Below are 17,700 nucleotides of genomic sequence, written 5' to 3' on the forward strand. Positions count from 1 at the left end.
AAAGATTAGGTGCACTAGAGAAATGGGCCCAATATTAACAAATGGCATTTAACCTAAACAAATTGGGTGTGGTGCATGTCGGCAGGACTGTTATGACCAAGTCCAGAGAGGTGAATAAATAATTCAAATTTCTGCTCCTGCGCTTGGTTATAACAGAGTTTGAATTTTTAGAAACCAATTTGTCAGTTCATGTACTTAAAGTTATATAAATAAACAGGCCAGCCAGATCTTGAGTTAACAAGTAAGGAGATAGTTTAATTGTTAAAAACTCACTCAGCCAAAAGTATAAGATTATTAAAAAGGTAAAAACACGTCCCAAATCCACACACACACACTAACGTACAAAACAGAACAATTTACAGAGTGGAGGTGGAATTGGTAAGAGTTGGGGTTGGTAAGATTTTAAAAAAACATTCCTTTGGTGGTCTTGAAATTCCAGGGATGTTGCAGCTGACATAACCTGGTTATTTTTCTGGAGACTGTCTCTTTTAAACTTTTTCCAAAGTGGATTTATTTTTATTCATTCATGGGACATGGGCATTGCTGGCTGGCCAGCATTTATTGTCCATTCCTAGTTACCCAAGGGCACTTGAGAGTCAACAACATTGCTGTGGCTCTGGAGCCACTTGTAGGCCAGACCAGGTAAGGATGGCAGATTTCCTTCCCTAAAGGACATTAATGAACCAGATGGGTTTTTCCAACAATTGATAATGGTTTCATGGACATCAGTAGATTCTAAATTCCAGATATTTTTTATTGAATTCAAATTCCAACATCTGCTGTTGTGGGGTTCGAATCCAGGTCCCCAGAACATTAGCTGAGTTTCTGGATTAATAATCTCGCGATAATATCACGAGGCCATCACCTCCCCTATGGATGATATACTATTTGAAACTCCTTTTGATTAAAATTCTCTACCTTTGTTATATGTTTCAAAAATGTAACAGAGATAGGGATGAATTTGAGAATAGCAAGAGGGAGATGATATCACATTTTGCAGTCTTTTTCTATGTGTCACAAATGCCTTCCACAGACTCCTGTTGCTGTAACAAATGGACAAGCTTAAAATTATAACTTTTCACAACTGGAGTTTTGATCATGTGACAGTTGCTATTGATGCACAATGGAGGATCAATTCCAGCCTCCCAGACTACCTGGGATCCACTACAGTTTGCCTACCGCCGCAACAGGACCACAGCGGACACCATTTCCTGGGTCCTGCACTCAACTCTGGAACACCTAGATAACAAGGACACCTATGTCAGACTCCTATTTATTGACTACAGCTCCACCTTCCACACTATTATTCACACGAAACTCATCTCCAAACTCCGTGGCCTGGGCCTCGGCACCTCCCTCTGTGACTGGATCCTGAACTTCCTAACTCACAGACCACAATCAGTAAGGATAGACAACAACACCTCCTCCATTATCATCTTCAACACCGGTGCCCCACAAGGCTGTGTTCTGAGCCCCCTACTATACTCCTTATATACCTATGACTGTGTGGCCAAATTCCCCTCCAATTCGATTTTCAGGTTTGCTGATGACACCACCCGAGTGGGTCAGATCTCAAACACTGACGAGACAGAGTACAGGAATGAGATAGAGAATCTGGTGAACTGATGCGGCAACAAAAATCTCTCCCTCAATGTCAACAAAACGAAGGAGATTGTCATCGACTTCAGTAAGCGTAAAGGAAAACATGCCCCTGTCTACATCAATGGGGATGAAGTAGAAAGGGTCGAGAGCTTCAAGTTTTTAGGTGTCCAGATCACCAACAACTTGTCCTGGTCTCCCCATGCCGACACTATAGTTAGGAAAGCCCACCAACGCCTCTACTTTCTCAGAAGACTAAGGAAATTTGGCATGTCAGCTATGACTCTCACCAACTTTTACAGATGCACCATGGAAAGCATTCTTTCTGGTTGTATCACAGCTTGGTATGGCTCCTGCTCTGCCCAAGACCACAAGGAACTACAAAAGGTTGTGAATGTAGCCCAATCCATCACGCAAACCAGCCTCCCATCTATTGACTCTGTCTACACTTCCTGCTGCCTCGGCAAAGCAGCCAGCATAATTAAGGACCCCACGCTCCCCGGACATTCTCTCTTCCACCTTCGGGAAAAAGATACAAAAGTCTGAGATCACGTACCAACCGATTCAAGAACAGCTTCTTTCCTGCTGCTGTCAGACTTTTGAATGGACTTACCTTGCATTATGTTGATCTTTCTCTACACCCTAGCTATGACTATAACACTACATTCTGCACTCTTTCGTTTCCTTCTCTCTGAACGGTATGTTTTGTCTGTATAGCGTGCAAGAAACAATACTTTTCACTGTATGTTAATACATGTGACAATAATAAATCAAATCAAAAGGACAATCCATATTAAAAATTATTAGTCCATATTCGATCTCCCCTTAACAAACCTCTCAGAAGTGCCACCGAAACAGATAGGAGGGTCCTTAGCTTAAGTTTCGTTAATCTTGTTCCTGGCAGTTTCTGGAGTCAGGAAGTCTGGTGGCCTACTGTCCTTGTGTTTTGCAGAGAGTTCAAATAATAGCTGGTGTGAAGTCCATTAGGGGAAGTGCCTCAACATGTCCAGTGTTAATCCCCTTTCTGAAGCTTCTAGAAACTTGGGCCAATTTGTAGATCAAGTGAGTTTCGCAGTCATTTTAAAACGGTGTTTTTGCAGTTCTAGCTATTTCTTTCCTTTATAAAAACGATCTCAGGCATTACACCAGCCAATGAAACTAAGGATTAGTATTCCACATTGCACATGATACATAGTCGTGACAAGGACCAATACAGAATATATTTACCATTTATAAGAAACAGTAGTGAAATTGGTGGAGGAAGAGAAAAGAATGTGCCGTTATTGGGCAAAACGAAAATGGCTCAAGTTTCATGGTCAATGCAGGGAAGCCACAGCTGAAGTAAACAGTGTATTAGAGTGTCAGCAGACAAACAGAGTTAACATTTCAGGTCATAATGTCCCTTAACCTAAGGAAAGTTAGAAATGTAATAGATTTTCAGCAAGTTGAATATGGGAGGGTTTGGAAGGGGTGGTACAGTGGCTAGCATGGTGGCACAGTGGATCGATTCCCGGCACATTCTCCCTGTGTCTGCGTGGGTTTCCTTTGAGTGCTCTGGATTTCCTCCAACAGTCCAAAGATGTGCGGGTTAGGTGGATTGGCCATTCTAAATTGTCTCTTTGTATCACAGGGACTAGCTAGGGTAAATGCATGGGGTTATGGGAATTGGGTCTGGGTGGGATTGTGGACAGTGCAGACTCAATGGGCTGAATGGTCTCCTTCTGCACTGTAGGATTAGAACAAAGAAAATTACAGGCTCTTCAACCCTCCAAACCTGCACCGGCCATATTGCCCCACTGAACTAAAAGCCCCTACCCTTCCACAGACCATATCCCTCTATTCCCATCCTATTCACATATTTGTCAAGACACCCCTTAAAAGTCACTTTCAAATCTGCTTTCACTACCTCCCCCGACAGCGAGTTTCAGGCACCCCACACCCTCTGTGTAAAATACTTGCCTCATACATCTCCTTTAAACCTTGCCCCTCGCACCTTAAACCTATGCCCCCTGGTAATTGACTCTTCCACCCTAGGAGAAAGCTTCTGACTATCTACTCTGTCCATGCCCCTCATAATCTTGTAGACTTCTATCAGGTCGCCCCTCAACCTCCGTCATTCCAGTGAGAACAAACCAAGTTTCTCCAATGTCTTTTCATAGCTAATGCCCTCCATACCAGGCAACATCCTGATAAATCTTTTCTGTACCCTTTCCAAAGCCTCCACATCCTTCTGATAGTGTGGCGACCAGAATTGAACACTATATTCCAAGTGCGACCTAACTAATGTTCTATAAAGCTGCAACATGACTTGCTAACTTTTAAATTCAATGCCCCACCAATGAAGGCAAGCATGCCGTATGCCTTCTTGACTACCTTCTCCACCTGTGTTGCCACTTTCAGTAACCTGTGTACTTGTACATCCAGATGCCTCTGCCTATCAATACTCTTAAGGGTTCTGCCATTTACTGTATATTTCCCCTCTGTATTAAACCTTCCAAAATGCATTACCTCACATTTGTCCAGATTAAACTCATAGAATCATAGAAACCCTACAGTGCAGAAGGAGGCCATTCGGCCCATCGAGTCTGCACCGACCACAATCCCACCCAGGCCCTACCCCCATGATTCTATGATTCCATGAGCAAAAATAAAGGCTAGTGATAGGGTGAAGGACAGGACAAGTTAAATGACAGAATTTTTCATAGTACAAAAAGCTAAAGGGGGTGGTAATGGATATAGTAAAAAAACAAAGGACGTGTCCAGATGGGGTGTGAATGGCTGCATCACAACTTTGAATGCAACTTGAAGGAATAAAGAAAGTAAGGACGTTATGCTTCAGTTATATAGGCCATTGATGAGATTGCATCTCGAGTACCGTGTGCAATTTTAGTCTCCTGATTTAAGGAAGGATGCAAATGTGTTGGAGGTGGTTCAGAGCAGGTTTACCAGATTTATATCTGAAATGAGCGGGTTGTCTTATGGAGGAAAGTTTGGACAGGCTGGACTTGTTTCTACTGGAGTTTAGAAGAGTAAGGAGTGACTTAATTGAAGTATACAAGGTCCTGAATGGTCTTGACAAGATACTGTGGAAAGGATGTTTCCTCCAGTGAGGAGTCCAGAATTAGGGGTGATTATTTTAACATTAGGACAGAGAGTAGAATTATTTTTCCTCCGAGGGTTGTGCGACTTTGGAGCTGTCTGTCTCAGAAGGCACTGGAAGTGGGGGCTCAGATGAAGGGTCATCTAGACTCAAAATGTTGGCTCTATTCTCTCTCCACAGATGCTGTCAGACTTGCTGAGATTTTCCAGCATTTTCTGTTTTTGTTTCAGATTCCAGCATCCGCAGTATTTTGCTTTTATGTAAATAGATTCTTGTTGAACAAGGAAATAAAAGATTAATGGGGGTAGATGGGAATGTGAAACTCAAAACACAAATAGATCAGCAATAAGCATACTGAATGGGCTTGAGGGGCCCATTTCTGCTCTTAATTTGTCTTCTATAAACAAGACAGAACCAAATCTGTGGGAAAAAAAAAGGAACAAAATGGAGGCAGAGGTCATAATCTAAAATTGTTGAACTGAATGTTGAGTCCAGAGGGCTGTAGGAGTGTGCAGAGTTGAAAGATAAGATGTTGTTCCTTGAGTTTGTGTTGAGCTTCACTGGAATGGTGTAACAATCCTAGTTGCGTCTCCTCCCTTCTCACCATCCAGGGTCCTAAACATTCCTTCCAGGTGAAACAGTAATTTACTAGCACTTCTTTCAATTTTATATATTGTGTTTGCTGCTTATGATGTGGTCTCCTCTACATTGGGGAGACCAAATACAAACTGGTGACCACTTTGCAGAACACTTCAGATTCAGTCCATAAACAGGACCCTGAGCTTCCTGTCAGCTGTCATTTTAATTAATTTGCTGCCACTTTGGCCTTTATCCTTGACCTGCTGCAGTCTTCCAATGAAGCTTAACACAAGCTGGAGGAACAGCATCTCATCTTTTGTCTTGCCACTACAGCCCTCTGGACTCAACACAAAACAATTTTACACAACTTCTCGTCTCTACTTTGTCTCATACTCTTTGCAGGTTTGGTCTCATTTCTTCATGTTGCATTCAGATGGCTCCTATGCAGCATTCATAGCTCACCTGGACACAGCCGTTGTTTCTTTACTGTACCTATAACCACTCTGGCTTTGTTTCATGAAACATTTTGTCAATAATCTCTCCTGTCCTCTATCCTAGAGTAGATTTTCCCTTTTGTTCTTCCACACAACCACTCTGACCCTTTATATTCCCCACCCTACTTGTCAGAACCTATGACATTCTAATTTTCTCACATTCTGATGAAGGATTCTCCACCGATGCTGTCTGACCTGTTGCATATTTCCAGATATTTTTGTTTTGATTTCAGATTTACAGCATATGCAGTATTTCGCTTGTGTTTGAAATGGGATATTAGACTACATTTATAGAACCCGTGAATACAAGATGTTCTATCCTTAGAAGTCCTTTGTTATATTGCATCTGGAGCGGTAGGTCTAGTTTTGGTCCTCGAGCCTGGTGGGTGATATAGTGGCCTTAAACAAAAATACTGAATTAATTGGAGGGTACCTGAGATGATACGTATTGTTGTGCTGATCTGGGTTGTGTTGTTTTGGGTATCTACAAGACTGGAATGGAACCAACACGCTCCCATTAAAAACCACTCCTTTATCACAGAGTCCACAACCTGCCCACTCAACTTCAAACTGCCATGGCAATGCTGGGCACTCTTCCATCATTTCTGCACTGGCCATGGCCTTTGTGCAGCATATCGGCATAAATGGGGCCATGCAGGGAACCTGGACTGCAGCTGTGGAGCACTCCAATCAATGAGTCATCACTGAAGACTGTCACCTGACAAAATTCAGCGAGGACAGCTCCATCTAGCCACTGCGGAAGCTATGTCTGGCTTGGTGGTTACTGCGCACACACACATTTAAAAAAATTCCATCTTCAAGAACATTAATTACTCAGATAGATTGAGAGAATTGGGTCTATTTACTTCAGAACAGCATCGACTTAGAGGTGAGCCAGTGGAAGTTTATAAAACAACAAAAGAGTTTGGTTTCAAATCTATTGATAGACTGGACAGAACTATTTAAAGTACACAGAGTAGTAGACTAGATGTAGGCAATTCTTCTCTTAGAGTGTAGTGAGACTATGGGGCTTCACGGTGGCACAGTAGCACAGTGGTTAGCACTGCTGCTTCACAGCTCCAGGGTCCCGGGTTCGATTCCCGGCTCGGGTCACTGTCTGTGTGGAGTTTGCACATTCTCCTCGTGTCTGCGTGGGTTTCCTCCGGGTGCTCCGGTTTCCTCCCACAGTCCAAAGATGTGTGGGTTAGGTTGATTGGCCAGGTTAAAAATTGTCCCTTAGAGTCCTGGGATGCGTCGATTAGAGGGATTAGCGGGTAAAATATATGTGGGGGTAGGGCCTGGGTGGGATTGTGGTCGGTGCAGACTCGATGGGCCGAATGGCCTCCTTCTGCACTGTAGGATTTCTATGATTTCTAGTAGTTAACACTGCTGCCTCACAGCAAAAGGGACCCGGGTTCAATTCTGGCCTTGGGTAATTGTGTGGAGTTTGCATGTTCTCCATGTGTCTGCGTGGGTTTTCTCCCATAGTCCAAAGATGTGCGGGTTCAGTGGATTGGCCATGCTAAATTGATCCTTTGTGTCAGGGAGACTAGCAGGGTAAATATGGGGGTGTTACGGGGATAGGGCCTGGGTGGGACTGTTGTCGGTACAGGATTGATGGGCGGAATGGCTTCCTTCTGTACTGTAGGGATTCTATGATTCTATGAAATGTTAGCAGTTTTTATAAACATGGCTGATTTTGTCTCCAAACCAGCCTGAGGTAGTGAGGGAGAATTTTTTCAGATTTTGTTTTCCTTCCAGCCTGGAGTTACTTTGCATGGCTGCTGGAGCATATAAAGTATCTAGTCATGATGCCCCAGGCATCAAGAATGTGGAGAAAGCCAGATGGACCAACTGGTCAACTTTCTGTCCATCAATTTGATAAGTTTGTAACAGAAATAAATTTGAGCGCGGTCTAAAAAGGGTGTTGAGTCAACCATAAGCTGTTTTACACAACTGAAAACCAACTTCACCTCTTCATTTCTTTTCTACGCACCTATTATGTCCTCTAATTAGAGGAGAAATATAACTCTCAAATCTTTTGGCATGGTGGCAGGGGCGGGGTGGGGGGGGGGGGGGGGGGGGAAAGAAAGCTAGATCAATAACTTCTCAATACCATTCAGGCCAAGTGGGGTTAGAGGATGGAGGAATAACTGGACCAAAGAAGGGGTGGGGGGGGGGGGGGTTGAGTGGGTGTGGAGAGGGGACGAAAGTTGGCTAATGTATGGCTCAGAGTAACGCCAATAGCGGTGTTTGATTCCTGTTCTGGCTGAGATAGACTTGGGGCCTGTTTCCTCGCCCTGCCCTATAGTAAAAATATGGCATATAAAACTGTGGCTCACTGACTCTCGAATAATTGAAGATGGCATCTAGACAAAAATGATAGATTAGTTCTATTCTTTTTAGCCCAGTGATAATTTCTACTTTGTGATGAATACATTGCAAGCAGATCCAAAGAAAACCAGTATTCTGTGGGAGTTTTGAAGTTATGCACATGGTTGGTAAGTAGCCATTTAGTCACTCTATTTTTGTGAACTTGTGTAATAGAACCCATGATACGCTCTGTAACAGTGTTCAGAGATTACAAATTCCCAATCCATCACTGCATTCCAGTTCCCTTCTAACATGGGTCTTTGGTCTGCAACGTGACAACAACCCACACATCCTAAAGCAATTTTTTCCAAAACTACTTACCAAATCAAATCTCATTCCCCACAGGAGAATCATCATGGGAAAAAGACAACAAGCCTTCATCACAGGGCTAGTGCTTTTACAGACACTCACATCTGCTAATGCAGAAGCAGTATCAATTTAAATACAAAGACAAACAAGAGCTTTTATTATTCATTTGTAAGAATTTGCCAGGCAAAGTGCTCTAGAATTAATCAATCTAAAGTTCATAAAGTAATTTGACAATTAATCAATTATTCTGCAAGCTGCTACTCAGACACAAGTATCCTTTTCTTGGCAAGCACACTATACCCCACAATCTGACACCTACTGTGGGACTGGGCTGCCAACTGCACCCACAATTTACAGCTAAAAGTCTGCTCCTCAGAAGCAAAGAAAAATCCATTAAACTTTGGCCTTGTGCCACAATTCTACGATATTTGTACTGCTATTACAATTTCCCCACTGTTATCATTTTGAGCAGCTTAGCCAAAGGACTGTCTGAGGAAATCTCTAAAGCACCTGAAACAAGGACCTTTTTGGTGCCTTTAATCAACTAAATGGAATCCAAAATCTGCCCATTGGAGCTTTTATTCCACAGAATTGCTACTGGAGCGCTCTCCGTACACATGTTCCCTCATTCTCACCACACAGACATGTTGGTTTTTATACGGTAGTGTTCAGTCTTTAATTTTAAAGCAAGTCTTTCCTTGCCAAATATATTTTGTGATCAAGAAAAAAAATCTTTTAACAGTTCTCATTGGAATACTAAAAGCATCAACCAAATGCTATCCATTTACTTAGTGAACAAGACAAACTCTAGGGATAAACCAGACCCACCATCCATCAAGATTTCAAATTGCAGGGCTCTTTTCTCAAAAAAAGGTAAAGTACACTCAAGTATTTCTTTCAAAACATTGCAAAGCAATCTGAATTTTCCTATCAAAAGATAATTAATGACCAGATAGCAGACAATCTCCATTTTTACTGCTGCATATAGATATAATTTGTATTCTTCACTTGTGGCAAATGACAGCCATGACACCACCATTTTGCATTTGACATGAGACTGTCATACGATGGCCACAAATGTCAAGTTTCAATTTATTTGTACTCATTATTTTATGTAAACACACAGCTCCATAAATAAAGTGAACAGTGTCACTACTTCAATTGTCAAGTATTATTTTTTTTAAATGGATTACAGCACTTTCCATGACATCTCAAAATACTTTACTTCAGGAAGTACACCATTGTCACTGTTGTAATATAGGAAATGTGGCAGAAAAATTTGCACACAATATCCTGGAAACAATAATGTAATGACAGGATAGCTTGTTTTTACTGATGTTTATTGAGGGATAAATATTGGCTGGACACTGGGGTTAATTCCACTATCCTTCGAAATAGTGCTATAGAATCTTTTACATCCACCTGAAAGGATAGATAGGGGCTCAGTTTAATGATTCATATGGAAGAAGGTGCAGCAACCCCTGCAGGACTGTATTGGAGCATCTGCCGACACTTTCTGCTCAAGTCTCTGGAGTGGGACATGGACCCACAACCTTCTGACTTGGGCAAATGTGCTACACCGAGCCAAGATTGACATTTAAGATACAATCCAGTGGACTGTGATGCAACCAAAAGATAATTGATACTCACTGTACTGGGCAGCAATATTCTGACCCAGAGTCCCATCTGGTGCACTTGTAAATTTTTTTTGAGCATATTGCTTGCTGTATTTCTTGCTCAATGGAACCGAATTGGTGTATTTAAAAATTACAAACAGGAATTAACAAGCAAGGCATTTTTGTCCCCACGAAATCTGGGCAAGGCCAGCATTTTTTGCCCATCCCTAATTGCCCTCGAAAAAGTGGTAGCGACCTGCATTCTTGAACCCATGCTGTTCATATAGTGAAGGTATTCCCATAGTGCTGTTGGGCAGGGAATCCAGACTAGTGACCTAGCAATTATGAAAGAACTGCAATCTATTTCCAAGTCCGGATGGCATGTGACTTGAAGGGGAATGTTCTGGTATTCCCATGTACCTTCTGTCCTTGTTGTTCCAAGTTGTAGAGCTCACAGGTTTGGGAGTTGTTGCCAAAGAAGCGTTGGCAAGTTGCTACATTCCCCGAGCGCCTGTCAAACGTTATAGTCTGACGTTATCTGATGCCTTCAAACTTTCCAGTTGCCACCTCAGGCTAGGTCTAGCAGAGAGAATCCTTGGCATATTCATCAACTTCTAGTTGCAGCCTCTTCCGTTTTTTTTGCTATGTTAACTGGAGTGCTGTTTTCTTAGCCCCCCACCACTGCACCCAACTCTCTTCCGAGTTTCCCTCGGCAGTACTGATATTCTAATCAGCTCAAAGTGCAACTTCTCTAATGCACTCCCAGTTGGCTTCCATCCTCTAAAAAAACTAAAACACACTCAATTCATCATGTGCTTTCCCAGCAACCCCATGCTTTTTGACCTTCACTGACTTTCCACACCTCAGTGAATGGATTTCAATATCCTTAAACTTACATGGAGATATCGTGTTGACTCACCTTTCACTTCACAATATTGGATACACTCTCTGTTCCTTTTGACACTGGGACTGCATCTCGTTTCCCAACATGTGGCATTACCACTGTATCTTGGTTCCCTTCCCCTCAATTATTGATCAGCTTCATTTTTGAAGCTCGGGTAGACAATTATTACAATTTCATTTAAATCATGGGTGCCTCCACTACAAAATGAATTTTTTGGTTGTTTGCCATTCATACCCATCTCGGTCCACTCTATCCGTTATGGCATTGGTTTGTGTGGTTAGAAGGAAGTTACGGGAAAAATCCGAGCCCCAACCAACAGTTTGCTCTTTTTACCACAATCCCCCAGCTTGGTCATGGATCTCAGACATGGGAAATTCTGTGTTGGAAGCGGAGTACCACCAAACTATAAGGTAGAACTGTTTAGACACAGAGCACAAACCTGTATAAGGACTTTGCTGACACACAGTATTCATGCTCACCTACGCCCCATGAGTACAAGCACCGCCTGAGCAATTAGAAATGTCTTAAGCAACAAATCACAAAATCCTTAGTGGCAAAGCCAACATCTCATGGCATCTTCAGAAACAATTCTCATAATGAATAAAAAAGGTTATTGCAGCAATTTGGAGGAAGCCTTAATTACAGTTCGAAGAAAGGGGTCTCAGGCACCACCTCACATGAGAAAAAATTGCCCTCCTCTTTAAAAATAATTCTTATGTTGTGTTCAGGATTTTGTCAAAATTTTAATGGTGTCAGGTAAAAAGCAATTGTATTCAATTTATTTAGTTGGCAAAAATGGAGGTGATCTTTACCCACATCCCTCTGCAACGGTGAAAACATTCTATTTTTAAAAATAATAACGTATATTTATATGGCGCCTTTGCATGTAACATAATGCCCCAAGGTGCTTTGTAGGAGCAGTTTAAAACAAAGTAAGACACCATGTCACAAAAGGAGGTATTAGGCAAGATGACCAAAGGTTTGGTCAAAGAAGTGTTTTAAGAAGTGAACATTTATTTTGAATTCAGGAAGTCAGCCAATACGAGATATTGGCACCATGGTTTTGTGGCAGGTAGGTCGTGCCTTACTAACCTTATTGAGTTTTTTGAGAAAGTGACCAAGGAGGTGGATGGGGGCAAGGCAGTGGACGTGGTATATATGGATTTTAGTAAGGCGTTTGATAAGGTTCACCATGGTAGGCTTCTGCAGAAAATGCAGATGTATGGGATTGGGGGTGATCTAGGAAATTGGATCAGGAATTGGCTAGCGGATAGGAAACAGAGGGTGGTGGTTGATAGTAAATATTCATCATGGAGTGCGGTTACAAGTGGTGTACCTCAGGGATCTGTTTTGGGGCCACTGCTGTTTGTAATATTTATTAATGATCTGGATGAGGGTATAGTTGGGTGGATTAGCAAATTTGCTGATGACACCAAAGTCGGTGGTGTGGTAGACAGTGAGGAAGGGTGTCGTAGTTTGCAGGAAGACTTAGACAGGTTGCAAAGTTGGGCCGAGAGGTGGCGGATGGAGTTTAATGCGGAGAAGTGTGAGGTAATTCACTTTGGTAGGAATAACAGATGTGTTGAGTATAGGGCTAACGGGAGGACTTTGAATAGTGTGGAGGAGCAGAGGGATCTAGGTGTATGTGTGCATAGATCCCTGAAAGTTGGGAATCAAGTAGATAAGGTTGTTAAGAAGGCATATGGTGTCTTGGCGTTTATTGGTAGGGGGATTGAATTTAGGAGTCGTAGCGTTATGTTGCAACTGTACACAACTCTGGTGCGGCCGCACTTGGAGTACTGTGTGCAGTTCTGGTCCCCACATTACAGGAAGGATGTGGAGGCTTTGGAGAGGGTGCAGAGGAGGTTTACCAGGATGTTGCCTGGTATGGAGGGGAGATCCTATGAGGAGAGGCTGAGGGATTTGGGATTGTTTTCGCTGGAAAGGCGGCGGCTAAGAGGGGATCTTATTGAAACATATAAGATGATTAGAGGTTTAGATAGGGTGGATAGTGATAGCCTTTTTCCTCTGATGGAGAAATCCAGCACGAGGGGGCATGGCTTTAAATTGAGGGGGGGTAGTTATAGAACCGATGTCAGGGGTAGGTTCTTTACCCAGAGGGTGGTGAGGGATTGGAATGCCCTGCCAGCATCAGTAGTAAATGCGCCTAGTTTGGGGGCGTTTAAGAGATCCGTAGATAGGTTCATGGACGAAAAGAAATTGGTTTAGGTTGGAGGGTCACAGTTTTTTTTTAACTGGTCGGTGCAACATCGTGGGCCGAAGGGCCTGTTCTGCGCTGTAATGTTCTATGTTCTATGTTCTATGGCTCAGAGCTTACTGATGTTTAGTGTTATATGTGGAGGTGGTGGCGTAGTGGTATTGTCACTGGACTAGTAATCCAGAGACCCAGCGTAAAGCTATGGGATCGAATCCCACCACAGCAGATGGTGAAATTTGAATTCAATAAAAATCTAGAATTAAAAGTCCAATGATGACTATGAAATCATTGCCAACTGTCATAAAATTGACATGGTTCAATAATGTCCTTGAGGGTAGAAAATCTGCATTTCCTTACCTAGTCTGGCCTACATGTGACTCCAGACCCACAGACTCTTAAATGCTCTCAGCAAAGGCCTAGCAAACCACTCAGTTCAATGGCAATTGGGGATGGGCATCAAATGGGAAAGCCACTGATGCCCATGACCCCTGATTACCCTAGCTAGTAGTTTCCTACTTTCCTCATTGTCACTACCAATAGTGTCAAGTGCTCGGCTTCATGAAACATCCTCCAATTGCTGCATTTTGCCACTTCTCTTCGTAATTTCAAAAGCTTCATAATTTACATTTATTCTGATATTTTAACAGGCAAATCACAATTGCTACAAACTTCAAATCTGCAATCCATTCCACCTGTAGGATTTCAACTTCAGCCACAGAATCCCAATTCCTTTCCTTCAAGGATGTAGCCGATTCCACATAAACGGGAATCCACCCAAGCAATCTTCCCTATATGGTGCATTACTTTCTGGAGCCTTCTCAACTCTCCTCTTCAGCTGTGCTGTTTCTTCTAATCATCTGAGTGCTGCACAGCCTCCATCTATTGACTTCCTTCCTGATGTCAAAGCTTCCGGATCAAAGGGTTGTCAGGTCCCAAAGACCAGTCTTTCTCATCAACCAAAAATTATAATTGTCTTTACAAGTGATACAAACTCCTAAAAGTTCCTTTTCAACATTTTTACGCCTGAGTAATCGCAAATGTCCCTTACTGTTACTGCTTCCAGGTCAAAGGCTGTCACACCGGAGCGATGTACATTGTTCCTATGACTTTCTCAATCACATATAACAAAGAGAGTTTCTCGCTCAAACCTGATAATATTAATTTCCACAGCAAAATGTTTAACAAACCAACAACACATGCAGTATTTAGCAATATTATCTCTCAGTCAGACATACAAGATGTTCTTTAAAATTGTTATGCTTCTGCTGGTACTCCCATTTGAAGCAGTTTAATGAACTGGACCCAGAAATGTAACGTAATTCTGCAACGTGAGTGAAGCTGATGCAAGCAGTTTAATGCTAACTGCACCAATAATTCCTCTGACTAACGACCACAACAATGAAAATGGCACAACCACATTAATGTTAACAGAGTAAATCATTTCTTTGATTTATTTCCACTATGGTAGAGGCAGACATGCTTTAAATTTTGAACACGAGGAAAATTCACTATCTCGTACTGAGCATAACAGTGTAAGATTGGTTTACATCGGAGTGTACAAGAATTGGACAAAGCATTTAGATTTCTTTATCTCAAAAACTCTAAAGTGGGTTCTTACTTCCAGGATGTGTGTGAAAATGGACATCAGTGTCACACAGGTACATTTCTGCATAACACTGCAATCATATAGGGTGACCAGATTTTCAGAAATTATTATACTGCTTCATGACAATTGACCCTGAAAAACTCAGACTGGAAGATATCCTATATCTAGACTGAAAATAACCGCTGGAATACATTGGGTGATGATTCACCGTGAAAGGCTCCATCTGGAATGTTTTGTGGAATGCAAACAATCGCTTTTTAAAATTCTTTCATGGGATATAAGCATCGCAGGCAAAGCCAGCATTTGTTGCCCAAAAGAATTGCCCTTGAACGTGTAGTCGCTTGTTTGGCCATTTCAGAGAGCATTTTGCACATTGCTCTGGGTCTGGAGTCACTTGTAGGTCAGACCAGGTTAAGGTAGGCACGTTCCCTTCCCTAAAGGGCAAAAATGAACCAGGTGGGTTTTACAAAAATTGACACGAGCTTTCAATTCCAAATTTTACTAATTGAATTCAGACTCCACCAGTTGCTGTGGTGGGATTTGAAGCCCTGTGGATGAACCCAAAGCATTAACTTGGACTTCTCGATTACTGGTCCAGTGATATTCTCACCAGCCTACTGCCTTCCTTAATGGAATACTATGTCCTCTATAGTCAAATAATTTGGAGGTCAACGGTAGTTGATTTCCCCAGTCAACTATGTAATCTCAGTGGCAACAGTTACAGAACCAGTAGGATTATTAGCAGTTACTCTAGAGATGGACAACTGTACATTTCAAAGGGCTTTTTTCCTCACCTTAGAAAATAACAAAAAGGGTAATTAGATTTCAATCCTCCTTCAGCATTTTAAACCTTGTTCCAAGGTGCGGTGGGGAAAGAGTCGGGACCCCGCGGTGAAATGACAGCATTATTACCAGCCAATACAAAATCACAGGATCATTTAAAAGCCTAACTAATTTTCATTGGCATTTACACATTAGGGACGCTAACAATAAAATGGATGTTTTCACCAGAAGCTGGAAACTAGTGAATGTACTTCAAGTGGCAGAGAATTATACCCAGAGTCTCAACCAGGAAAACAAGTGAGAACACGAGAAGCTTGATTGCATTTCACGGCTCAGCTGAACTTGCCTGCCCCCTTCATCTGTGCTGACTGGTGCTACATCTACACGTGCGGCTTCCAGTGTCAATCTTCTGTTGTCACCCCAGCTGATTCCCTCATGGCTCTGGGTGCCAGGCGGTGAGAAGAACTTCTGGGTATGTGGGAGCATCTCGTGCGGTCTCGCAGGTTGGTGAGTGGGTGACACCCTGATTAGCATAGTGCAATGCAGTGACAGGGTCTTTTTTTTTGCCAACACTAAATGGAACACGAGGGGTGGGGACTCAGGAGATAGAAAGTGTAGAAAGACTCTGATGCTGTGCGGGCCAGGAAATGTGAAAACACAGATATTTGAGCAATTTGGAGAAAACTTTCAAGATACTGGGACCTTTAATGCAAAACCAGGACTGTCCCAGCAAAAATTGGGACATCCGAAGGTGAAGGTGGAAACTAATGGAAGAAACTATTGCTGGCCATCTTGATTTGACTTATTGCCACATGTATTAGTACACAGTGAAAAGTATTGTTTCTTGCGCGCTTATACAGACAAAGCATACTGTCCATAGAGAAGGAAAGAAGAGAGTGCAGAATGTAGTGTTACAGTCATAGCTAGGGTGTGGAGAAAGATCAACTTTAGTGCGAGTTAGGTCCATTCAAAAGTCTGATGGCAGCAGGGAAGAAGCTGTTCTTGAGCCATCATGAGAGATGGGAGAATAACAAAGACAGAATTTTCAACAATTCTTTGTCGCTGAGCTGATGTACCAGGGTTCAGCCAATGTCCTGATTTATACTAAAAGTTATACTACCAAATGTGAACTAACAGATTACAACTGCTGGAGTTTCATTCCTCCTATTTTAATATGCTGTGAAGTGAGATCTCCTCGAAAGTGGCAGTACAAGTATATATACACCGTTTTAGAAGATTTGACCAACACTTGACCAGTTTGCAAAAGCGATGGGATATAGCATCACAAGTTAAGCTGCAGGTACACCTAGCACTTGTCAATTCATATTGGAAGAGATAAAGAATGGGTCACGAACAGCACTATATAAAGGAAAGGTCTTTATTTCTTTAAGCTTTGATATCTAAACTAATTTTGAAGGGAACCTAGGAACCAATAAGAGAAAGTTACTTACTGAGTTTGTAAAAATCCAAGTGTGCTTCTGTTAACTAAGTCATACAGTGGTGTTTACAAGTTCAATAATGCTCATTTTCAAAAGGATCCTAATGTTTCCCATTTACATAGTTTGATCAAATCTGACAAAGCAATTGCATTAAAATGCTGAAGTAAAATTACTTTCCCTCAGGGGGGAATAAAGATGAAAAGGACATTAAACCAATGCAAACAATCAAGCACAACAATCCAGGTTTTATATAAATATTTTCCACATACCTCCTGTCCTTGTTTCCAGTAACAGCTAGATAAGGAGGACTGTCCTTCAGGTTCACACAGGTGAAGTCTCCTGCAGAGTTCCCCAGTGTTGCCAAAGGTTGAGCTGTTTGTAGGCAGTAAACCTGGATCTAGAAAATAATAAAAGTTATGTACACCAGACTGAAATGACTAAAAACCAGAACAAGGCAACAAATCTTATTTTGTTGCAAATATTAGTATTTATTTCAATGTCAGCAAGGTGAGCAGTCAATACCTATTTTCGTGCTCCATTTTCCTGCCAGAATGGGTGAAAAAATAGCCTCAGGACCAACTCAGATCTGTCCCTGCGGATGACTGTAACATACTAAATGCAACTGCTATGTTGATCCTGGGTGACTGAAAATTTTGGAAATTTTTCAAAAGTAGTAAAAC

General features: G+C 42.0%; 1 protein-coding gene across 1 annotated transcript in view; it reads right to left on the minus strand.

Moving 5' to 3' along the window:
- fbxw8 (F-box and WD repeat domain containing 8) overlaps positions 1-17,700 on the minus strand; it is a 179,336-nt gene that overhangs the window by 21,032 nt on the left and 140,604 nt on the right. The window contains exon 8 of the mRNA XM_078226998.1: positions 17,290-17,417. Coding sequence (XP_078083124.1) covers positions 17,290-17,417 — 128 coding nt within the window. The remainder of the gene's footprint in view (positions 1-17,289; positions 17,418-17,700) is intronic.

Source organism: Mustelus asterias, chromosome 13, assembly GCF_964213995.1.
Source record: "Mustelus asterias chromosome 13, sMusAst1.hap1.1, whole genome shotgun sequence".
NCBI lineage: Eukaryota > Metazoa > Chordata > Chondrichthyes > Carcharhiniformes > Triakidae > Mustelus > Mustelus asterias.